This window comes from Mus pahari, chromosome 7 (assembly GCF_900095145.1).
Source record: "Mus pahari chromosome 7, PAHARI_EIJ_v1.1, whole genome shotgun sequence".
In the NCBI taxonomy this organism is placed as follows: Eukaryota; Metazoa; Chordata; class Mammalia; order Rodentia; family Muridae; genus Mus; species Mus pahari.
The window spans coordinates 70,309,900-70,336,222 of NC_034596.1; the positions used below are offsets into that span (position 1 = coordinate 70,309,900).

General features: G+C 38.0%; 1 protein-coding gene and 1 pseudogene across 1 annotated transcript in view; both read right to left on the reverse strand.

Annotated features, from left to right (window-relative positions):
• Window positions 1-26,323, reverse strand: part of Kcnh5 (potassium voltage-gated channel subfamily H member 5) — a 273,990-nt gene that overhangs the window by 47,969 nt on the left and 199,698 nt on the right. Inside the window, exons 9-10 of the mRNA XM_021201919.1 lie at window positions 22,989-23,241; window positions 11,502-11,698 (exon numbers count right to left, since the gene is read on the reverse strand). Coding sequence (XP_021057578.1) covers window positions 11,502-11,698; window positions 22,989-23,241 — 450 coding nt within the window. The remainder of the gene's footprint in view (window positions 1-11,501; window positions 11,699-22,988; window positions 23,242-26,323) is intronic.
• Window positions 553-1,506, reverse strand: LOC110324390 (annotated as a pseudogene).

Here is a 26,323-nt window from a genome sequence, read left to right on the forward strand (position 1 = left end):
ACTTCTCTGATGACTAAGGATGTTGAATGTTTCTTTAGGTGCTTCTCAGCCAATAGATACTCCTTAGTTGAGAAGCCTTTGTTTAGCTCTACACCCCCATTTTTATGGAAGAGAAACTTTAACTGCCATCACATAAAACACCTGTATGAAGTAAAAATTGGTTTTGAACAACATTAGAAGAGAATAAGCTCTAGAAAGAGGAAGTAACTGGATGTAAAATCTCTGGTAATGATGTAATAGAAGAGCCGCAGATGGTCAGCTGAGGCTGCATCTAACAGGGACGAAAGCCTTGTCTATGGTCGATTTTGGACAATGCCTACAGAAACATTACGGTGTGCATAAAGGAAATTGTATCATTTTCACACGTGTCTTAAAGATTCCTACAGTCAGAGTTCTTTTCTACATGCACTTCAGTTCCGCAGCAAGGGTGGCACAGACCACCTAAACACAGAAGAGAACATTCACGCAAGATATCTAATAATATCTAAAGATATCCTTGATATAATAATGTGTACACTTCAAAATGATTACACTATCATTACACCTGGGGCTTTCTGCAACTACAAGGTAGTGGTCATGGTCAGCATGGCCCCCAGGGTCAACATCTAGAAAGCAGCTACCACCTCCTGTGTGACTTCACTTTTTGCATTTTTTTTTTCTTCTTCATTTTTCCTACTCAACTCTGTTGTTGTTGCTGTTTCTTAGTAGCAAAACTGGTAAAAACAAAATTGTAATCATTGAACATAGCACTCTGGCAGTCAAGACGTTTCAAGCCATCCATCTTCTGAGGTAAAGAAAGCACCGTGCGACATTTAGAACTCTGATTAACAAACCAGGTAGCCACAAATTTCCCTGGCTTGAAGACTTCCACAACTGTCCTGATCATAGGAGCTCTGACTTAGGTTTATTGGAGGTCTGACTTGGGTTTGTTTCAAAGCTAACATAAGAAAATTCTGGTTCTGGAGTGATGTGAATAGTCCAATATGTTCCATCTGATTTCAGGCCATTCATTGATTAACCACAAGGATTGAACAGTTTGGCATCAATGACAGAACCTGGAATCGGGTCAGGAATACCACTCTCACATGTGACAGCCATTGCAATAACGCCATCTTTCATGTAGAACTTGATCACATAACTACTGGGTCAAACTCACTCATCAGAATTTCCAGGGTTTGATCTGGCTGACTGATTACTCGGCTCTCTGGAAAATCCAAAGTATACAAGTGCCAACAGACAGAATCCATACGGCCCATACAATATGTTGCTCCATTTGGGAAAATTATATTAAGAAACTTGATTTCTTCCTGGAAATTCCAGTGTGGATACCCCTCGGTGAGAAGGCTTCATGAAATTCTAATGAAAATAAAAGAAGCTTGGAATTGAGTCAACCCAGTGTGACCCCTAGCAAGCGTCAGCATGAGAACTTGTGCTTTCAGAAAGAGCTTGATACCATGTCTTCAAAGTGAAACATCTCTTGGGGACAAACATGCTACTCTCACTGAGTACATAAGCTTCTTGTTTGTCAGTCTTTGTCACACTTACGATTGAGCATTGCACATCCTTCAAAAGGACATCCCACTCAGATCTTGGAATGGTATGAAGATCTCCGAATCCCTGGCTTGCACTGAACTGCTGCCTGGAGAACCAGACCTCCAGCAGTTTCTCAGTCCATCACCTTGAGACTCGTGAACAACCAACGACCACAGAAAATCAAGTAAATTAAATCTCTTCTCCACCATTTCTATGGCCGCTGCAGATTGTGGCAGTTGTGTTACTAAATTTCAAGTTCCTTTTTTTTTTTCTATAATTTTATATTAACTTTTTTTTCAAAACAGGACTAATAAAAATTTCTCATCTATTCTTATGTGCGAAAGTTGAACATGACTCTATTGGAAATAGAGGCAGATACAGTTCAATCTCTTGCAGTCTGCGGCTTTCCTGTTGAGAGAGTTGAGCGAGCACTAGCTAATGTCACCAGGCATACTGTGTAAGCCCCTGTACCCCATTTTTAATAGGGTTATTTGGTTCTCTGGAGTCTAACTTCTTGAGTTCTTTGTATATACTGAATATTAGCTCTCTATTGGATGTAGGATTGGCAAAGATCTTTTTCCAATCTATTGGTTGCTGTTTTGTCCTATTGACAGTTTCCTTTGCCTTATAGAAGATTTGAAATTTTATGAGGTCCCATTTGTCAATTCTTGATCTTAGAGCATAAGCTATTGGTGTTCTGTTCAGGAAATTTCCCCCTATGCTTGAGGCTATTTCCTACTTTCTCTTTTTAGTTTCAGTGTATGTGGTTTTATGTGAAGGTCCTTGATCCACTTAGACTTGAGCTTTGTACAAGGAGATAAGAATGGGTCAATTTGTATTCTTCTACATGCTGACCACCAGTTGAACCAGCACCATTTCTTGAAAAGGCTGTCTTTTTTCCACTGGATGGTTTTAGCTCCTTTGTCAAATATCAAGGGACCATAGGTGTGGGTTCATTTCTGGGTCTTCAATTTTGTTTCACTGAACTCCGTGCCTGTCTCGGTACCAATACCATGCAGTTTTTAATCACTATTGTTCTGTAGTACAGCTTGAGGACAGGCATGGTGATTCTACCAGAAGTTCTTTTATTGTTGAGAATAGTTTTTGCTCTCCTGGGATTTATGTTATTCCAAATGAATTTGAGAATTGTTCTTTCTAACTCTATGAAGAATTAAGTGAGAATTTTGATAGAGATTGCATTGAATCTGTAGATTGCTCTTGGCAAGATGACCGTTTTTACTATATTAATCCTGCCAATCCATGTACATGGGAGATCTTTCCATCTTCTGAGATCTTTGATTTCTTTCTTCAGGAACTTGAAGTTCTTATCATACAGATCTTTTACTTGCTTGGTTAGAGTCACACAAAAGTATTTTATAATATTTATGACTATTGTGAAGGATGTCATTTCTTTAACTTCCTTCTCAGCCTATTTATCCTTTGAATAAATGAAGGCTTAAAATTTGTTTGTGTTAATTTAATATCCAGCCACTTTGCTGAAGTTTTTTTTTTTTAATCAGGTTTAGGAGTTCTCTGTTGGAATTTTTGGGATCACTTAAGTATACTATCATATCACCAGGTACCAAAATTAAATCAGGATTCAATAAACCATCTAAATAGTCCCATAACCCCTAAAGAAATAGAAGCATCATTAAAAGTCTCCCAACCAAAAACAGCCCAGGACCAGATGGGTTTAGTGCAAATAGTGATATTTCCAGATATTTCTTCCTCTCCAATTTGTATCCCTTTGACCTCCTTTTGTTGTCTAATTGCTCTGGCTAAGACTTTGAATACTATATTGAATAGATAGGGAGAGAGTGAGCAACTTTGTCTAGTGTCTGATTTTAGTGGGATTGCTTCATTTCTCTCCATTTAGGTTGATGTTGGCTACTGGTTTGCTGTATATTGCTTTCACTATGTCTAGGTATGGGCCTTTAATTCCTTATTTTCCAAGACTTTTATCATGAAGAGGTGCTGAATTTAGTCCAATGCTTCTCAGCATCTAATGAGATGATCATGTAGGTTTTTTCTTTGAGTTTGTTTATATAGTGGATCATGTTGATGGATTTCTATATTAAACCATCCCTGCATCTCTAGGATGAAGCCTACTTGATCATAATGGATGATTGTTTTGATGTGTTCTAGGCTTCGGCTTGCAAGAATTTTATTGTTTATTTTTGCGTTGATATTCTTAAGTGAAATTGGTCCAAAGTTCTCTTTCTTTGTTGGGTCTTCGTGTGGTTTAGGTATGAGCATAATTGTAACTTCATCGAATTAATTAAGTAGTTTTTCTTCTGTTTCTAGTTTGTGGAATAGTTTGAAGAGGATTGGTTTTAAGCCTTTGAATAATTCTGCACTAAACCCATCTGGTCCTGGGCTGTTTTTGGTTGGGAGACTTTTAATGACACTTCTATTTCTTTAGGGGTTATGGGACTATTTAGATGGTTTATTGAATCCTGATTTAACTTTGGTACTTGGTATCTGTCTAGAAAAATGTCCATTTCATCCAGATTTTCCAATTTTGTTGTGTATAGTAGGCTTTTGTAGTAGGATCTGATGAGTTTTTATAATTTCCTCTGTTATTATGTCTCCCTCTTCATTTCTGATTTTGTTAATTTGGATACTGTCTCTAGTTAGTCTCACTAGGGGCTTATCTATCTTGTTGATTTACCCAAAGAATCAGCTCCTGGTTTTGTTGATTCTCTGCATAGTTCTTTTTGTTTCTACTTGGTTGATTTCAGCCCTGAGTTTGATAATTTCCTGCTGTCTACTCCTCTTGGGTGCATTTGCTTCTTTTTGTGCTGGAGCTTTCAGGTGTGCTGTCAAGCTGTGAGTGTATGTTCTTTCCAGTTTCTTTTTGGAGGCACTCAGAGCTATGAGTTTTTCTCTTAGCATTGCTTTCATTGTGTCCCATAAGTTTTGGTATGATGTGCCTTCATTTTCATTAAATTCTAAAAAGTCTTTAATTTCTTTCTTTATTTCTTCCTTGACTAAGTTATCATTGAGTAGGGCATTGCTCAGCTCCCATGTGTATGTGGGTTTTCTGTTGTTTTTGTTGTTATTGAAGACCAGCCTTAGTTCTTGGTGATCTGTTAGGATGCATGGGATTATTTCAATCTTCTTGTATTTGTTGAGGCCTGTTTTGTGACCAATTATGTGGGACAGAGGGCATGGGGGGCGGGGAGGGTGGTAAAGGGAGTGGGAGAAGCCTGCATCCCACTAGAGTTCTGGTGCTCTGGGTGATCTGGATGGGCAGATGTGGAAGGACTGCAGCACTCTTTCCATGCGGCCCCCTGGTGGGTATCTGGCTATGTGAAGCCACTGACCCCAGCCTGGCAGGCCTTGATGAGCAGAGACAATCTATGGTTTTAGAGCTTTATTGTAGAAAGGCAGTGGGAAAGAGAAAGGTAGAAAGAGGGAGAGAGACCAGCCATTGCCAAGTGGAGAGAGAGGGGAAGGGAGAGAGAGAAGGAGGGCTAGAGATGAGAATAAGAAAGGTGAAAGCATAAAGAGAGTGAAGAGGGGCCAAACGGCCACTTTTATAGTGGGCTGTGTTATCAGGTAACTGTGGGGAGGAGCATACCTGGCTATAGTCAGGTATCTGTGGGGGTGGAGTTTATCCAGAATGCCAAGAGCTTGGGACATTGTCTGCAGGACTGATAGTCACACACCTCTCACACAGGGGCTGTGGGGGTGGTATCTTCGACAGGATCCAGGGGTCCAGGAGACATAATCGAACAACTTCCATCCCATGTATGTGGAAATCATCACCCATTGGGTTCCCCAGGGTTCAAGACCTATGCTCAACTGGAGACCAGGCTGTCTTTGCAGCCCACTGCCCCACACAATTATACGATCAGTTTTGAAGAAGGTACCATGAGGTGCTGAGAAGAAGGCATATTCTTTTGTTTTAGGATGCAATGTTCTAACTTCTATTAGTTTCACTGTGTCTCTGTGTAGTTTCTGTTTCCATGATCTGTCCATTGATGAGAGTGGGTTGTTGAAGTCTCCCAGTATTATTGTTTGAGGTGCAATGAGTGCTTTGAGCTTTAGTAAAGTTTCTTTTATGAATGTGGGTGCCCTTGCATGTGAAGCATAGATGTTCAGAATTGAGAGTTCATCTTGGTAGATTTCCTTTCACGAGTATGAAGTGTCCTTCCTTCCTTATTTATTTATTTGATAACTTTGGTTGAAAACCTATTTTATTCTATATTAGAATGGCTACTCCAGCTTTTTTATTGGGACCATTTGCTTGGAAAATTGTTTTCTAGCTTTTTACTCTGAGGTAGTATCTGTCTTTGTCACTGAGGTATATTTCCTGTATGCAGCAAAATTCTGGGTCCTGTTTACATATTCAGTCTGATAGCCTATGTCTTTTTATTGGGGAATTGAGTCCATTGATGTTAAGAGGTATTAAGGAAAAGTAATAGTTGCTTCCTGTTATTTTCGTTGTTAGAGGTGGAATTATGTTTGTGTGGCTATCTTCATTTGGGTTTGTTGAAATATGATCACTTTCTTGCTTTTTCTAGGGTGTAGTTTCCCTCTTTGTGTTGGAGTTTTCCATCTATTATCCTTTGTATGGCTGGATTTGTGGAAAGCTATTGTGCTCATTTGGTTTTGTCATGGATATCTTGGTTTCCCCATCTATGGTAATTGAGAATTTTGCTGGGTAGCCTGGGCTGGCATTTGTGTTCTCTTAAGGTCTGTATGACATCTAACCAGGATCTTCTGGCTTTTATAGTCTCTGGTGAGAAATCTGGTATAGTTCTGATAGGTCTGCCTTTATATGTTACTTGACATTTTTTCCCTTACTGCTTTTAACATTCTTTTCTTATTTTGTGTGTTTGATGTTTTCATTATTATGTGATAGGAGGAATTTCTTTTCTGGTCAAGCCTATTTGGTGTTATGTGGCTTCTTTTATGTTCATTGCATCTCTTTCTTTGGGTTTGGGAGGTTTTCCTCTATAATTTTGTTGAAGATTTTTATAGGCTCTTTAAGTTTGGAATCTTCACTCTCTTCTATACCTATTATCCTTAGGTTTGGTCTTCTCATTGTGTCCTGGATTTCCTGGACATTTTAAGTTAGGTTCTTTTTGCATTTTGCATTTTCTTTGGCTGTTGTGTCAATGTTTTCTATGATATCTTCTGAACCTGAGATTCTCTTTTCTATCTCCTATATTCTGTTACTTGCATCTATGACTCCTGATCTCTTTCCTAGGTTTTCTATCTTCAGGGTTGTCTTCCTTTGTGATTCCTTTATTGTTTCTATTTCCATTTTTAGACCCTGGGTGGTGTTGTTCAATTCCTTTACCTGTTTGGTTGTGTTTTCCTATAATTCTTTAAGAGATTTTTTTGTTTCCTCTTTAAGGTCTTCTACCTGTACACCTGTGTTCTGCATTTCTTTAAGGGAGTTATTTATGTCCTTCTTAAAGTCCTCGATCATCTTCATGTGATGTGATTTTAAATCCGATTCTTGCTTTTCCAGTGTGTTGGGGGTATCCAGGACTTGCTATAGAACTGGATGCCAAGTAGCCTTGGTTTCTGTTGGTTCTTGAGCTTGCCTTTCACCATCTGGTTATCTCTGGTGTTAGGTGGTTTTGCTGTCTCTGACAGGAACCTGTCCCTCCTGTGAGCCTGTAAGCCTGGGCGACCAGCTGTCTCCAGGCAGGATTTGGGTACAGAGAGCTGTGCCACAGGGTAAACTCTGGGGAACAGATGGAGACCAGGAGGATCCTGTCCCCAGTTGCTCCACAATCGCTGTGCCCTGTAGTCTCCTCGCTGGTCCTTCTTTGGTCAGTTATTGGAGCAAAAGGGTTTGTATCACCTGTGAACTTAGGAGTGACAGCACTCCTGGGAGACCATCTCTCTCTTGGCTGGATTTGGGGACAGAGAACTGGGCCACAGGTTTAACTCTGGGGTGCAGATGGAGACTGGAAGGATCCTCACTGTTGGTTTTTATGATGTTTCCAGACATCCACCATCTCTGATACAAATCATATCTAAATCAGCTTCTGACAGCTCTGGACAAAGCCATGGGTAGCACAGCCACTGAGACTTCCTGGTTTCCATAGAACAGAGGGAGGCCAGATAAAGGGTGAGGACATAAAAACGCTGGAATTCTGTGGAGCATTGTGTAAATACAAACTCAAACAAGAATACAATAGGAAATACTGTGTTGCTGATATTTAATAAAATTAACATATAAAACATCCTAAAGTTCCTGGCTATATTCTGTTATGATGACTAGTGTAGGGAGTCACTCTTGCATTACAATGGTGAAGTTGAATAGCTGAGGTTGGCAACCCTAAAGTGTTTACTGTCTAATCCTTGATTCAAAAAGTTTGCTAATCCCAATTGTTGGATACAATCACCAAAACATTTTTTCACAAGAACTTTTTAAATAAAAAAGTCTATGGTTTAATATTCTGTTAAGGGAAACTTCTGAGGACAAGCAACCAGAGAATAACCTAGTTCCTGTCTTGTACAGTCATTGCAAACCACACACTCTACAACATCTCCACTGAGCAATGTATAAATGTGTACACTGGACAGAGCTGCATGCTACTGTGGCTGAGAACTTTGGTTCAAGCTCTGATACCCCACTTAGTAGAATTATATTCTTACTGAACAACTATGGTCACTATGAGATCTATACCTCACCAAGAACATGGTCTTGGCTATAGAAGTGACAACTGCTTATCACTATCATTCTTACAATAACAGCATGAAATTTTTTTCACTTAGTAAATCAATGGGGAATAATGTAAATGAACAGATGAGACATCCTACAAATTGTGGGGCATGTGTCTGGGAAAGACATTTATGAAAAAGCTTGGCAGGCATTGTAAGAAGTTTGTAAAATCAATGAATGGATAATATCCAGACCTTGACCTGTGCAAATTATTTGACAGGTATAAATCCCCCTCTCAGAACCTTCTACTTATAGTTGAAATGGAGACCATTTTGCCTTGTTTATGGGATGCTCACATTATTAATATCATCATATATAAAATAAATTCTGCCCACACATATAAAATTTGCTGTTTAAATAGTAGTTAGTACTACTAATCATTGGAAGATACTCAGATACTCTTTCACAGTTCTTGTTCACATTTTGTTTGGCTGAGAATGAAGTGGCAGTGACTGGCAACACATCCTGTTCTCACAGTTTGCCAAGTTACTAAACAATCCATTAAGAACAGAGGGACAGGATTATGAAAACAAATTAAAAATGATACAAGGGATTTGGAAAGGTAGAAGCCACTTGCTGTAACTTAACACACTAGTAATCTTAGACACAAGCATATAGTTCCCAGATCCTGATTCAAAAAATAAAAACAAACAAGAGTTCTCAGTCTACTAGCTTAATTAAAAAAAAAAAAAAAACTGGGAGAGTCTGTCAACTCTAATACAAGCAAAACGTGTGGTTTGTATGTGATGTTTGTGTGTGTGTGTGTGTGTGTGTGTGTTGTACCTGTATTGTATAAACACATGCACAGGAGTGTACAGGAGAAAAAAAGAGGAAGCAGAGATTTATGATTAACTTACTTTGAAGAAATATATATTCTATTTGTGATCTGTTTGAATTATTCCTTCTTGAGACTTTGTCCCACAAGCATATCAGTTGCTGTGCTAGCTATGTTTATGTCAACTTAACACAAGCTGTCATCTGAAATAAGGGAGCCCCAATTGAAAAATGCCTTTATAATCCCCAGCTATGGGGTATTTTTTAAATTAATAATTTATGGGGGAGGTTCCAGGCTGTTGTGGGTAGTTTCATCCCTGTGTTGGTGGTTGTGGGTTCTATAAGAAAGCAAGATGAGTAAGCCATGAGGAGCAAGCCAGTAAGCAGCATACCCCCATGGCTTCTGCATCAGCTCCTGCCTCCAGGTAACTGCCTCGCTAGAGTTCATGTCCTTATTTCTTTCAGTTTTATACTATGATGTGGAACTGTAAGACAAATAAACCCTTTCCTCCTCAGCTCTCTTTTGGTCATGATGTTTCATCACAGCAATAGTAACCCTAACTAGGACAGTTGGTTATTTAATAATAACCCAGTGGCCTGATTTCTTCACCTGGCTGGAGGAAGAAGTAATTCCACATCTTATATCAAAAATGTCATAAATATCAAGTGAGATTTATTGTAAACAGAACTCTGTTTTGAAGAATATGATGACAGAATGTATTCCGCAAAATGTAATGATGAAAGATAATGGTTCTAGCCCACCTTACAGGATAGGAAAAAATTCCAAATCTGATCCAATTTGAGTTGGTGTGAATATAAGAGCTTCAAGTAGTTGTTTGTAGATGGGGACCTTACAGCAGAAGGCAGATTATGAACACAAGAACTATGAGCTACTTAACAGCAAGCAAGAATATTTCATATTTGGTTCATATTTGGGTCCCTCACCCTCATCCATCACTGGCTAATGTCAGATTGCTAGCATTTCACACTATATGCATTTGAAGCTTCCCGAGCACGGGGAGTCAGTGATTCATCTCTGTTATCTACACATGTGTACTTGTCCCACGGGTTCTGGATATTTAATGATAAATTGTTAACAAACATATGAACTGAAACATAGCTCTAATACAATTCAGATGTTTGAAAACTCACTACTATCCCCATTCCTGGTAGCCTAGACTTCCCTTGGACCCTGAGTAAGTAGCACATTGATTTAATTCTGTTTGTTTCTGCATTGCTACAGTGTAGAGACATTAATTTCTCTCTTGACTGTCTTGTTTGCATTCACGTTAATTACAAGAAAAGTTTTATTTAAGAGGCTATAGAAAGGAGGGTTCATTATTCCAAAATACTTAACTATAGACAGGCAATCATTTTATGTGAAGTTCATTAAGTCCAGTTATTCAAATGTGTATTTCATTCTCAGCCATAAAAGAGTCTTAGCCAATGCCCAATGACCTATAAATTAGAGACTGTAGGTTTCCTTATGCAAATTGACTTTATGTCACACTCATCAATAAAGAAACAAACGGTAACGAAGATCGAATTTGCAACTGCACCAGAGTAAAGAAATCCCGTATTTATTTACAGGGTATGTGGCATGCCTCAGTCACTCTTTGGATGGTGTTCTTTGAAAGACTTGTTGAACAGGAAGCTTTGTAAGTTGATTATGGGATGAGAAGGATGGAAAGAGCATGAGAATAGAAAATAAGGAGCCAGCTTGATTGATCTTCCCAACTTTAGAGACATCCACACCACAAAAGGAAGATGTTGCTGTCCCTTTTAGATCACTGTCACAAACTCCAGGAACTAACCATATGCGATGGCTATCTTTGGTTGTCAACTTGACTACACTTGGAATTAACTAAAATCCTAAGTGCTGTGTACACCTGTGAGGGTTTTGGGTTTTTTTGTTATTGTTGTTTTGTTTTATTTTTCTTGATTGAATTCTTTGAAGTGGGATAATCTACCTAAAATCTGGATTTTTTGAGGTAGGGTCCACCTTAAATCTGGGCCACACCTTTTGGTGGCAGCCTAAAAAAAGGATATGGAAGAAAGACTCTCTGGCTCATTGCCTGCTGGACCTCATTCTCTTTGGCAAATTCATTCCATCACTGACATAAGAGCCTATCTCTTTGAGATTATGGCACATACTAAGACATCCAGCTTTGTGAACTGAACAACTGCTAGATTCTTGGACTATGGACATTCAGAATCCTAACTAATAATATATCATGCCATAGCAGTTTCCAGTCCTATTTGCTTCTCCCCAAGTCTGGTTTTTATTTTACATCTGACATGATAAAGACTCAAATATTTACTTAGGTAATCAGAGTATCTTCTCCCTTTAAAGTAAACAGTGTAAATAAAAGGAAAGAAAATTACATCACCCTATCCAGTTGGGAATGGAGCGCTTTAAAATGAAGTACTTTCCATTCTTGGCTGATAGAACATAGCCTGCTAGCCCCCTGGATACTCATAAGAGAAAGGAGATACAACATACCCGCTTCCTTAGATTGCACGTGAGAGTAAGGTTCCTGGAAAATGAGTTTGCAAATGCTGTATAGAAGTCAAGGACCTTGAGCAAGGCTTCTCGCTTGATGATGTGCAGGTCACAGTAAGTCAGGGCCCGGACATTGGCACAGGCATGAGCAAGGGTGGTTTCCTTCCAGAAGATGTCTCCAAACACATCACCTTTCCCTAGAAAACAGGACAAGACAACAGTTTCTACCATACCCACTATTGTTCTTTTGTTTAATAGGTAGTATTGATCTATATAATTTAAAGCATGAATCCCTCTCTATATATGTAATATTGCACAGCTCATTTTCATCATGAGGACATCCCCAGATTTTAGTTGTTAATGGAAATCTAGAGTTGAGGAAATAAATGCCATTCATTGGAGTAGCCACTATTCTCATTTTCATAAATACTTTCAATATCTTTTGCAACATTAATTTTCCCATTCTGATTAGAAAGAGCAAAAATAGCTTCTTTTTTTCTCATGCTTTCTAGGAAAAATTTGACAACAAAACAAAATGCAATGTCAAAGAAGCTTTTATAAAGCCTTTATAAATATATTTTTGATGCAATATACATTAATAGAATTATTCAGTAACTAAGAATTACTGTCCAAGCACATTAAATTGTGTTATATCTCTATCCTTAAAGCATGCCCTTCTCTTTCTACATAGTTAAACCTGATAGGGTCTCAAGTATAGCTCTAGAGCCCCCAACCAGGATTTCCTAAGCACAGGAAAGTGAACTGTCGGAGACAGAGAGAATCACACACTTGTAATCCCACAGAATCAGAGCCACGTGATAGAGTTGAATGCAAATGCATCTTTAAGATTCTAGAGTTGCAGAACGACCTATTCGCTTCAGCAGCACCATCAACTGATGCCTGAGAACATCCACCATTCCAAATCAGAAGCATCCAGTTGTACAAAGGGCTTGAGGAAATGTCAAATGCCAATAACCCTCAAAGGTCCGTCTGCTTACGAAGGTTCACTATGAGCCCTCTGGCTTCTAAAGTTCAGCCATCTGCTCTCTTTGTTCTGTTTCTGCCAATGTGTGTTAAAATGGAAAAGACAGGAGTGATGTACTCTGATGGGATAAGTTTTCCTAGAGGCGTTCCACGCATGATTTGTTCTCTATGCATTCTAATCACACAGAGGAACAAATACCTATTTACATTGTACAGATTAAAATCAGAAGAGGGGAAAGAAGAAGTGTTCCATAAAGCCCCAAAGGACAATCACACCACTAGAAAGGAAAGTGGGAGTAACCAAAGAAATGACAGAAAGAAACAGAGAAGTTGGCTGTGTACATCACAGACCCTTTGTCTGAATAGGCAGCTGGGTAGCTCTTAGAATAGAGTAGTAGAGGGGCCAACCCTAATGGTCAGGCAGGCACACTATGGTAGATGCAGAAGCCATGCAAGATATTATGAAGGTGATCAAATCACCATGCAGACCACATGATTGGCATAAAATAATCATGTTAGGTACCCAATTCATTTTCAACAATCCATTTGTTTTTCAATCCACTAAAATATCCTTGCAGTTGATGTCACTGTTTAATGACTCAGTTGTTTGATACCTACAGTCATCCTAAGAACTAGCATGAGAAACCCAGGAGCTAAATGGTCAAGGGATACAGTATTATGATAGCCTGGTGATACTAAAGACAGAAACCTACATGATAAGATCACATCCTATATGAAATCTTTATGTGGCATTCTCTTTAAGATAGCAATTCCAATTAAAAGTGTTTACTCTAACTGCATAATCAGAAGTGATAAATTTACTTGTGAAAATGCTCACAGGACTAATATTTATAACAGTCCAATGAAGTATAGTAAAATGAAGGTCAGGGGATAAATAAATTATGAAACACTAGATAGCCACTAAGTAACATAGATTGTATGAAATGACAGACAGAAATGCTCATATTACATCAAATTATAAAATCAGAATATCAAATGATACATACAATGTATCATTTTATGGACCATACACTCCTATCCTATCACCCGTACATGTATATAAATGTTAGAAACAAGTGCACTAATATGGTAGTTTCTCTCAGAACTATAAGGCCAATGCACAGCTTTCTTTTAAATGTACATGCATTGTTTGTAAAGAAAAGACATCAATAACAGTGATAATAGTACCGTCTCTGGTGCTAAAACAAGTTTTTAAGAAGGTTATTTTGATCCACTTCTAGATTTTTCTGTTTTTTTTTAATCTCTAATATAGAAACATATTCCATACTATCATTAGACTCTTACCCTTCCTTAAAGAGATAGAAAAGGATTATATTTATTTCAGATTCATTTCTGCTATACTTTTTCAAATTACCAATTATATCATTCCTGACTATGATTGACTATCTGATTTTCAGGCACTGTGATATTAGCTCATGTATTTGACTAAGTAGTCCCATGTCTAGGAATTTATAAAACTATTAGACCCATCACAAAGTAACACACAGGGTAGGGCTATCAGTCACAGCATAAAGTTATGTAAAATATCAATAAATAAAGATTTCAATCAGGTTCTACAAATAACCTACAAAATGTTTATCTTATATTAAGAGATCAAAAATGGATTAAATAATTACATGAATGGATCTAGAACCTCATTTGTTTCTTCCAGACTTTCCAAATTCATAGAGTAAGGGCTCCTAAGGTATTCCCTTGGGTCTCTTTGGTATCTACTGTGATACTTTGTTGTTCATCTTTGATCAGTGTTTTGAGTCATCTGTTTCTTTACTTTGTAGTAGGGCCAGGGGCCTGCTTTCATAGCAGCAGAAGATGTCAAGCAAGACTCCAAGGGAAGGTAGTAGGCAAGGGTCCTGCCCATCTACCATGTATACAAACCCCAACATTGTCCAACACGTCACAATAATAATGCAAAGAGTACACTAGTGGCACCCATATCTTCGGAGCCACCAACAATTCTATAATTGGACATATGGCCTTTTGATCCAAAGGAAAATCATCTCTGGTACTTGAAACCCAGGTAACTACCTGGAATTAATGGGATCATGGATCTCAATGGAGAACTCATTGTATGAAATCAGCACAATCTGTAACTGCCTCTAACATCCATAACGAAGTATATAAAATAAAACTAAGGCAAAAGACTAAAATTATTAACAGAAAAAATAGATTTTAAAGAAAGTTTTCATGATGGAATCAAAGTGCGTTGTGTAATTCTGCTATGATATGTAGTCAATTTGCTAGTATTAAATTGTCATCAAAAACAAATTTAGATAAGGGATAAAAAGAACAAAATGATTAAAAGAAAATGCATTTCAATAATAAAAATAAAGGTTTTAAATAATATATTTATCATGTTTTTCATTATGCAATTTCCCAATATTTTATATAATGAATATGTATAACCTTTATTAAAAGGAGCAAAAAATAGCAAACTAATTCATAGATAAACAGTAAAATTTTAAGGCATGTACAAATATAAAAACATTAGAGAACTTCAGCAGAATTAACAAATGTGGATAACACTAATATTGTCCTAAAACTAGTCAATAAATATTCATTGATTGGTAGTTGAGATTCAGGAGTTTAAAGATAATAAATGAGTATAATTTTCTCTTACCAAAATAGGCAGTTGTGAATTATGTAGGCATTCAAATATTAATTAGTCATTTTATTTTTCCTAACAGAAAAATTCAAATCTTAACCTATTTCTACTTTGAACGTTTTAAATTGGTCTTTTTTTTTTCTTTTAAATTTAAGGATCAAACTTGGGGCCTCAAGCATGTTAGTTGAGAACTCTACCATTGTCCTTCATGATCATTCTAAAATCATGTATTATTTTGGAATTATGGGGGGAAAATCTATGATGCAGAAAGAATAAGAAGAAACCAGAATATTAACTCATAACTTAATTTGTCCCCTATTTGTCCTTCAAAATTATGAGAGAAATATAACAAAATTAACAAATCTGGGTAATTCTACTTCCTCATCAAAATCTTCACAAAATGATGCTAATTTTCATGGCATAAAACTTCCCTGAGTATATGTAATATAGAAGCTGGGTGTTAGTCCTATGATTCGCTTGAAATTATAGGTCTGCCCTCCAAGTCATCTAATATATCATTCGATTCACAGAAATCTTTTTCTACACGTGTGGGAAGGTGGTCTTCATGCAAGTGAATGACTTATTTACCATGTGTGACAGAACACATTAATGTTCCTCTTCAAGGAATCTTCCAAACTTTACACATTCTGAGAAAAATATCACACAATGTGGACATAGTGCAATATGCATGGAGTACCCAATAAAGACACAGCCTTTACTGCCTGGCAAAGGTTTTTACACACTTTCAGTCAAAGAAGCTCCCATTTGTGTTCATGACTACAGAGTATCTGACGCCAGTTTTCAGGTCAGTTCCTGCTGGGTGCAAGTCATCCCTGCTATAAACATTTCAGCTCTTAAGCAAACTAGCCTCCCCTCAAAGCCCTAAAATAGGAAGGAACCTCGCACTTAACAGGAAAGCTGTTGTTTGGTCTATTTATATTTTCTCAGTTCTTTGCATCAAGCCTTATGAAGTATTTCACTGCTGAACCACAGGAAACTGGATTGGAAAATAGAAATTAGTGCTTAACGTCCACATAGTAAGAAACTGTAAAATGTAAAGACAAAACAGAGGTAGAGTTGCAACATGATTAAAGGGTAATACAGCTCTAACCAACTTGGGGGTTGTGGTGCTATGGGGCTAGTTTAACAGCCGGATTTGGTTTTCTATTTCCTTAGACACATTACCTAGCATGTTGATGATGTAGGTTTAAAAATGTATAAAAAGCATCACAGTTATTCTTTGGTGAGGATAACGAATGTATCCAACAGATCCTTTGAACTTTACTTATATGGTTTCTTGAGTATGTTTGGAGCATGACTATGATTCTATTTGATGAGTTGTTCCATCCTCGTTTGATGAGAGTTCATTTCAGCTTATAGTTCCACATCACAGTCCATCACTGAGGGAAGACAAGGCAGGAACTGAGGGCAAGAATTTAGAGGCGGGGGATGATACAGAGGCCATGGAAGAATTTTGAGGACAGGCTTGCTCTTTGTGGATTGCTCACTCTGCTTTCTTGTAGTACCCAGGTCTACCAACTCAGGGATGGCATCAACCAGTGAGCTGAGCCCTCCCATAGCCAACATCAATGAATAAAATGTACCATAGGCTTGCCTTCCTGCTAATCTTAAGGGGACAATTTCTCAGTTGAGGTTCTTGGTTCAAAATGATGCTAGCCTTTGTCAAGTTAACATAAAACTAACCAGCAAAAGTACATGTAGGTAAATTGTAACCACAGCAAATCAAATTAATATTTATCTATTATCTCAGATAATGAACATGTGCATTTGTTCATGAGCCAGGGGAGTTAAAAAAATCTACTTATTTATCAAACATCCATAAAAACTATAGTAGATACTCAAGAGAAAGTGCATGAAATCAAAACTTAGCACTACTGAAATTCTCCAAATCATGAATAAGAAAGAAAGAAAGAAAGAAAGAAAGAAAGAAAGAAAGAAAAAAAGAAAGAAAAAAAAGAGAGAAAAGAAGGATAAAGGAGACACAACCAGCTAGAAAACAAGTAATAAAGTAGCCATTCAATAAGAATGTTGAATGTGAATGGATGCAGCAGTACAATCAAAGACACAATGGGGTTAAATGTAGTCAATATCCAGTTGTGGCTAGTGGTGAATATAATATGTAATATAGTCAGATTTTAAAATTTTAATGTATACTGCCTGTAGTTGATACAGTCTTATCCTCGAAGATATACAAAATCAGACTAAAAGTGTGTAAGAAAATATGAGGCAGCAATCAGAAGAAAACAAGGCCACTGATACTAGATAGACTGCTAGAAAACAATGATCACCAGACAACGGAGGCCATCGCTTAATGATAAAGGGACCAATTTTGAAGACTGCATCACAGTGGTAAATATATGTACTCATAGGGCATGTAAATATATAAAGCAAATAGTCTTTGACAGGAGAAAAAGAAAGAAACAGTAATATAATATCATTAGGAGATTTCAATACCTCACATTCGACAACGTTTCATTAACAAAACAGAAAGGTAACCAGGAAATACTGGGCATGAATTGCATTTAATTAATTTGTTAGTCAATCCATCACCATAAGCAAGAATGACAGTTGGCTCATAAATTTTATTATGAAGATATATTCATAAAAGTAGTCACTTTAGGTTTTTGCAAATTTACATTTTTAAATGGACTATGACTATTTATAAACTTTAAGTGGCATCAAGTAATATTATAAAGAAGGAAAGAAGAAAGATGACAAGATTTAAAGCTGAAAAGTTTATGGGGGAAATTAGAATAGAGCCCTTTTATATACATTCACTTGTTTTTATTTTTATTTTGCATGAGTCTGAAATTCAGAAAAGAGCATGGTAGAGAATGGATGACCCAAGTCAGGCTAATAAGGAAGACAGATAACGGGGTCATAGTTAATCCTCAAGGCTGAAAAGCCAAGGTATAACTCCCAAGGAGATGGACACAATGTCACTCTGGTGGCAGAGAATACAGAATGGGGGTTTGAAGCTGGGCACAAACTGGGGCAGTGAGGGCTTTAAACAAAAACTGCAAGGGCAGTAATAATAGTAACTGATCATAACTATAATATTAAGATACATGAAGTAGAAAGCTGGGAGAGGGATCAGCCAGTAAATTGTTCTCTTTGCAAGCACAAGTTCTTGAGTTGCAGTTTACAGAACACGCCTAAGTCAAAATGTTATGCCACACACTTTCAAGAATTGGAGAATTAGAGACAAACAGATTCATGAGGCACATTTGCTGGCCAGCGAGTTCAAGGCTGGTTATAAATGCTGTCTCAGAAACCAAAGTACACTTGACTAAACATGAAGAGCAATACTCATGTCCTTTATCTTTACTGCATAGGTACATAGACACAAACATGCATGCACATGTACACACAGAAACACATGCAGACACAAGTGTGCACATGTGCACACGTGCACACACACAATACAATAAAAGACCCTAGTTTAAAGAATGCTAGGGAGAGAGTTTGAAACTCCCAGAAAACAGATGCTTTCATAGCTGTACTGGCTAGTTTTTTGTCAACTTGACACAGCTGGAGTTATCACAGAGAAAGGAGCTTCTGTTAGGGAAATGCCTCCAAGAGATCCAGCTGTAAGGCATTTTCTCAATTAGTGATCAAAGCAGAGGTTCCCTTGTGGGTGGTGCCATCTCTAGGCTGGTAGACTTGGGTTCTCTAAGAGAGCAGGCTGAACAAGCCAGTGGAAGCAAGCCAGTAAAGAACATCCCTCCATGGCTTCTGCATCAGCTCCTGCTTTCTGACCTGCTTGAGTTCCAGTCCTGCATTTTTGGTGATCAACAGCAGTATGGAAATGTAAGCCGAATAAACCCTTTCCTCCCCAACTTGCTTCTTGGTCATGATGTTTGTGCAGGAATAGAAACCCTAAGACAATAGCCATGGTGATATTTGCTGCATGAGGCATTTGGAGGCAATACTAAGAGCCCTAGATGAAAAATGTCATACATGCCATTTAAACCATTAAAATCAGCATCATTTAAAATGCAGCAAAGGTGTGCTTCAAGGAAATAAAGAGTGAATTGTTGACACTGGGGATATTTTTCTTCATAATATGCAGTTCAGATCTACATATTTCACAGTTCAAGTAAAACATGGGTATTTGGAGAGAAAGAAAAGGAAAAAGAAAAAAAAAAGAATAAGTTCTAGGACCTTAAAGTACAAAGCTCTTGCCTTCTCATAGCAAGGGTAGAGTGAAGACAATAGCCACAGCTGAATATCCCATTTTCCTAGGTCTCAGAAGAGTAAAGAATCAGCCATTCACATCTCAGATTTGATTTTCCTTTCAGAAGAAAATTAAAGTGCAGATTTTTAATTTGGAAACAACGGCTTATGTTTTCCTGAAAGGCACAAATGCTTACAAGAAATAATGCTTAAAGATTCCACATAAAGTGAATTCCACATAAAGTAAAATCTTGACCTAGCTCATCCTCCTTGTTCTACACTTCCTCCTTGTTCTACATCTGTCCACCTTCCATTTTTCCCCCTTACACTTCCTTCCAAACTTCCAGGAGTGTCCCACTCCTCATCCAACCTCTGCATACACAATCCTAGTTCTCCTGCGAATTTGAAGTTAAAGTTGAAAGGCGTAAGACAGATTCCAACCCTGTGATTCTGAGAATCAAGAAAGACAAGCAAGAAGTGTGAAGAAAACAAGACCCAACTCTTAGGAGCAAGGCCTATTGTTGGTAGCAAGCTACTATTTTAACAGTCTCTGAAAGGTACAATATACTTGTCAAGATATTTGGAAGTAACCTGGCTATTTCAACCATACCAACAAATCTATTTGAGTTAAGTAATTATAGAGTAGGAAGTAAAAAGTCAAGAGACATTAGAGAATATAAAATATGAATGCATCATGAACTTAATTTGGAATTCTTTGTGTTTCATACAAAGTGGGAAGGTCAAAGAAAAAAACGAGTGGAGGTGTAAGAACTGTAAAGAACTTCAAGTTGGAAAAAGACATCAACTGTGGTTATATTCATACACCCTATTTAGAGAACACATCCTGAATCCATCCCCCAGGGTGAAAATAAAGACATTTGTTGACTGCATTTTTTTTTTAATCTTTCCTCTAATTAGTTATGCTTCAGAACTGACTCTGTAAACTGCTTGGCACTTTGGACACACTAAAGAATCGTGCCCTATCAAGAATAAGACTGCACCTGCTTCTAGATCCAGAGATTTGAATTAATTTTAAAATGACCTCTATTCTCTATCTTTCATCTGGCAAATGAGTCCTCAACAAAGAAAGTGAGGCTGCTGAAGAAAGTTTAGAAAATATCTGACTTATCAAGGGATAAGGAGAGGGAGAAGTGAATGGGGAAAAGAGGAGGGGGAAGGGAAAGGGAGTGGAGAGGAAAGAGGAGGGGAAAGAAAGAGATGGGAGGAGAGGGAGGGAAGGGGACAGAGGGAGGGAAGTGGAGGGGACAGAGGGAAGAAAGTGGAGGAGGGGGGGTTGGAGGGTAGGGACAAAGAAGGTTGAGTACAGCTTACTTGCAACCTGGTGATTTTTTTTAATTTCTTCCAATTTAGAATTATTCAAAATATGCTAATAAAATTTTTAAAAGGAAGGAGAGAGACAGTAAGGGATAAGCATTTGCATGCCAGGTTTCATTGGCGAGTTAGTTAGCATCCCTCTCATCCTCCTCTCCTGAAACATTGCTCAGGTGTCTTAAATGTTAAATATATATATATATATATATATATATATATATATATATATATATATATATATACATATACATATATACTCTAATTGCCTCTTGGCTGAAGTAGTTTCTCTTAAAGTCCCATTTAAAAATATAAAATATAAAAGGAAGAAGGTTGTCAGAGAGGTGTCCACATAATCTGACTCACTAAGCAATAGAACAGCATCTGAGTCCTGAGACTTGGGAGAATAAAGAATAAAAATGCACACTCAGAAACCAGCCTGAACCCCAGGGGCCCTGTGTTCAGAGTCACAGCATCATTGGGCAAAGTCAGCCGTCATTTCCTTCTCAAATGGAAGGAAAATGCATTTGTCTCACTGAGCAAGTGACTCCATTGTAACAGACCCAAGTCAGAGTCCCTGTCCTCACAGTTTTTCCAGCCCTCAGAGGAGTTACAAGATAGAGTGTACGGAAGAAAATGAAGCCAAATAAATGGCACCCATACCATGTATTTGATGCCTGTTTTCCCATCAGCCCCTCCTGACAAGGAAGGGCTAAGGAAAAGACAAATACATCTGATGTGGGGGAGGGGGTGTTTTAGCTTATTCTTTTAGCAAATAAGAGTGGACATGGCACAGATATGATTCATTTTACCACAAAGGGCTGTTCCAGTGGCATACAGCTTTCATGAAAGATTGTGCCTCCTTTATACTCCAGCAGACAAAAGCAAGGGAAGGAATGCAGCGGCAAGCACCCCAGATGCTGATTCCAAGCACTCCGTTTCCTTGCAAAAATATTTAAAGAAAAATAATTTCTGCAAGAGACCTAACAGTAGCAATAAAGTAATTTCCGAACAGTTAAAGCCTTGCAAAGAATGCTATTTTAGTTTTTGCTGCCCTGATCCATTTTCTACTGGTTTTATAGCAACTGCTTTCTCATAAAAGGTCATTTCTTCTCTATTCTAAATTGTGTCTTTTCCAATAGCTGTACTTTTTGAAATCAGGTTTCTTTCCTTCCTTCTTTCCTTCCTTCCTTCCTTCCTTCCTTCCTTCCTTCCTTCCTTCCTTCCTTCCCTCCTCCCCTCCTTTCTTTCATCCTTTCTTTCTCTCTTTGAATTCTATTCCATATCAGTTTCCATGTTTGCTTCTGCAGTTTCTAAAATCCACCAATCAGTCTTTTTCTTAGGAGAATCAGTAGAGTCAAGCTATGGTAGGTTGACCTCAGTAGAAAAAGAAAATCCAATAGTTTAAAGATGGAACTCATTTTTCAATGAGACACAAGGCATGAAAAATGTGATCAAAGTGGAGTTGACATTGTGCAACCCTAAGGTATTTTACTTGTGAAAAACCCAGGAGTGATGTCATCTGGCCTCTCCTTTCTTCCTATTTTATCTGTGTAGAACCTGCTGTGGGCTTTGGAGCAGAAAGTGATCTCCAAGTTCCTTCAGCAATTTTGCTTGCCAAAATGTGCATACTTCACTTACGCTGTTGCTGTAGGTTTTTGTTTTGTTTTGTCAAGTTCATGGAGCACCTCCCCCTTTATGTTGTGCTATTGGTAACCTTACCCTCTGAGTGTCTGAACTTTAGAATAAAGTGTCAGCCAACTAATTTTCCTGGCTTGTGAAGACAGATGGATAGAACCGCCTTCATAAGCCTAAATTTAATCTCCTCCCATTGTGCTCACTCCTGTGAGTCTTATTAGCATCCTCAATACCATCTTCTTTATACTCCATCCATCCACCATAATGAGGCAGAACTGTAGGGAGCAGGCTGAAGTAACTCGGCCCTCACTGGTTACTAACTAGCTGGGCAAGTCTCCATACTTTTTTCCAGCCTTGCCTGGCTTTTTGAGTAAAGAAACGGGTTGAACTGAATAGATCTGTTGCCTCTGAAATCAACTCCCTCTATTATTCATCCGACAATGGTTCCGCTTACCAATGATAGTATGCAAAGCCATTTAGGCTGCGGTCACTTTTTGTATAAGTGAATGTCACTCAGACCTATATTCGCTGTTAGCTGTGAATGAGACTAATGTTCTTTGCCAAAACAGTGAGCAGTTTTCACTGAAATTCATCATCTCATTAGTGACTGAGTTTCTAAAGCCACCAAACGGAGGGGATTTCTGTTTAGAAACTTGGGAAGCTAAAACTCCAGGATGGTGCCCCATTTGTCACTGAGTCAGGAAGGTTCACAGTACCTAAAATGGCCACCACCTCCTCATCCTGGATAACTTCCAAGGACCCAGACACCACAAAGCAGAGGGCATCCACACTCTCTCCAGCATGGTAAATCAGGTCCCCAGGAGCACAGTGAATGGTTTGGAACTCCACTGCCAAGGCACGCAGACATCCATCGCTGGCCAACCGGAATGCAGGATGTTCATTAAAAACCTTCCGGTTCAGATGAACACAGATGTCAGCTCTCATGTCCTTGGGGCAGATGGAGAGGACCTAAAGAGAGTGAGAAATGAGTAAGCAAACAGGAAAGATAAAGGGTCTATTTCAGAAGAAAACAATGCCACACAACAAATGTTTATTGACCACTACTATGTACACTAGACAAGGTGCTAGATGCCTGGAAGGCAAAGTTAGAGAGATACAGGCCTGTCTTCAAGGAAACTGAAGTCTGATGAGATGCACTAAGTACGGACATTACAGCATCAGTTCATACCACAATACAGTCCGTGTCACAGCACACCAGCATATAGTCAACACTTGAGGAAGGTTTCCCTATTGCAATCTTAGCAAAAAAGTTAGGGTTGGTTCTGAAAACATGTGCATACAAGTAACATTATACAGACTGGATGGATTGTATTTATTTAGGAATATTTTTGTGCGTGCATATACATATACATATATATGTATATACATATATATGTATATACATATCAACAATTATAGAAAATGATGCCACAAATTTGGAAGAGAGTAAGGAATTATATGGGAATATTTGAAGATATGAAGGGGCAAATGATGTAATTATATGATAATTTCAAGACCTAAATTACATTGACTGATGGCACAGACACACAGTTGCCCATAGAGCAGCAAGTTAAACTGAGTGTTAAAATAGACCAAGCAGAGTCAAGCTCCTGCTCCATCCTTAGATAAGCAATTATTCTGACATGGTGTGTGCTCCCAGAATTATATATATATATATATATATATATATATATATATATATATATATATATATCATTATTTATTCTGGAAATTATGATAACATAACTTGAATGGGCAAAAAAATATGTAGTTTTAAGTGGCTGGATAAAAACACCATTCATGATAACTCTCACATGCAGTACAGTGGTTCTAATTGAGGTGTCATTTGCCATTACGGTCACATCCATTTTTTTTCCTTGGTGGATTTTCTAATTACCTAGAGATACCTTGGTGGTATCTCACAATCCCCAGCAAATGAAATTATACTGCAGTGGAGAAGATTAGGGATAAGAGTGACTTCTGTTCATCTCCAGTGTGCATTGTCTCCCTTCGTCATGTTAGCATATTAATAAATTAGATTCTTAATTAAGAGAAGCAATAAATTTTCCCTTGGAAGAATGATGAACTATTTAAGAAATCGTTTTTCATAACACTACCAACCAACTCTGAAAAACAGGTGGATGCCATACTCTGAACTCTAAAATACTTTTGTTTTATTTATGATATCCATTAAACTCAAGGTCAAGTAGTGCAGCAACAGACCTCTCCCAGGACCTGAGGGTCTAATCTCAACACTGTGGCTTACAGTCTCTTAGGAAAATAAATATGACTGTGATATCTCTGCTTTCTTGAAATCATTCATGGCTTGTTTCCCTACCAAGTAAAGGCAAAGCTCTACCCAGGCTTGCTGGGCTTTGGTGGAACCATTCACTCTTTCCCCACAGGCACATTTCAGCCATGCAATTTCTCATCATTCTGAAGTCACCGTGCACCCAGGGATGCTTCACACACGCTCTTCTCTTGATTGGCAGGTCTGTCATTGCTTTCTTTGCCTAGTTGTCTCACATTCATCTGACAAGCACATATAATATAAAGTTCTATTGCAGGATTGCATAGAAAACAAACCCAAGATTAAAAACTGTTGTGATTTGTTTGTGTTCTTGTTAATGTGAGGAAGGAGGAGGAGGAGGAGGAGGAGGAGGAAGAGGAAGAGGAGAAAGAGGAAGAGGAGGAGGGGGAAGGGGGAGGGGAGGAGGAGGAGGAAAGAAAGGACTTATTGACAGAGCTTTCAAACCTTTATTTTTCAGCTTTGAAATAGTGCTTTAGTGTTTTCATAATGAACCCTTACATTATGCTTACTATACAAAATAAATAAATAAAACTAGCTTTGGCTGTGAGAAGCTCTAAGGACTGAAACTCTACATAACACACAATGAGTCATTATTTAACCATAGATTTTGAGCCCTGGTTAAATTGCCAGAGTTACACAGGTCCTCGATGTCTAGAAGAAAAACCATCGCAATGTTTGTTCCCTAGAGCTTACAATTGGGCACAGTTGAAAAATCACTGTTTCTGGTCCAATGCCCCATTTACAGATAAGACAAATGTCTTTCCTAAAGGCTGTGTGGTTTGCAGAGGTCATTCTCAGCAAATAAATAGCAAAAAAAACCTCTCTAGTTTGGCTTTGAAGTCATGCTTCCAACTAAAGATGCACCAGGAATAAATTAGAAAGCCTGTGCCTTCTGCTACTCTCTGGTGCTTTGTGTACTACAAGAACACAATACTGATTCCTAAAAATAACGTATGATTCAGTTTATTAAATCCATACTGTAAGAGAAAAGCACGAGTTTCCCATCTGTAACACTGAGCAGCCAAGATTTTGCTAGAAATTTGTTTATGTATCTAAGTACTTGCAAGTAGCTCACACATGTCCCGCATACTTTATCAGTAAAGGCACAAGAACTTGTTGATAAGTTCCTTATGCCACCGTGACTTACTAAGCAGAAGTCATTTCTCATCAGAAGTGAAAGTTGTCACCTATAGATGAAAAGGCCCTGAGCTGGATACTTAATGAGCATGTTTCTTTGGATCCCTTTCTCTACTTCATTCATTCATTATGGTATTTTTAACTGGGAAATCTTAAGAATGGAGATCTAAATAGTTGATACAGGAGCCATGGTGTTACATCCAGATCCACTGAGGAAATGACTACCATGAGAGCCCACTTTATCCCCTCTTTTACTCACTGTTGCTAAGCCTTAAAGCCATACCTTCTCGAGCATTTACTGTACACAGCATGAATAATTAAAGCCATTAAAGATATTGAACTTTTACACGATTTATGCTTATTTATATTGTCATTTCCATAAAACTTGAATCTCCAAAGTTTATTTTCTACTATCATTCTTCAAAATCACATAATCAATATTTAACTTGCGCAGTACTTATTTTTAAAAGCAAAGATGAGGTTCATTAAGAATGAAAGTGATAGATTTGGTCATTGGCATTAAAAAAGATTGGGGACTGGAGAGATGAATCAGCAGTCTTCTTGTTCAGGCATGCATGGGTGTATACATGTATGTGCACATAC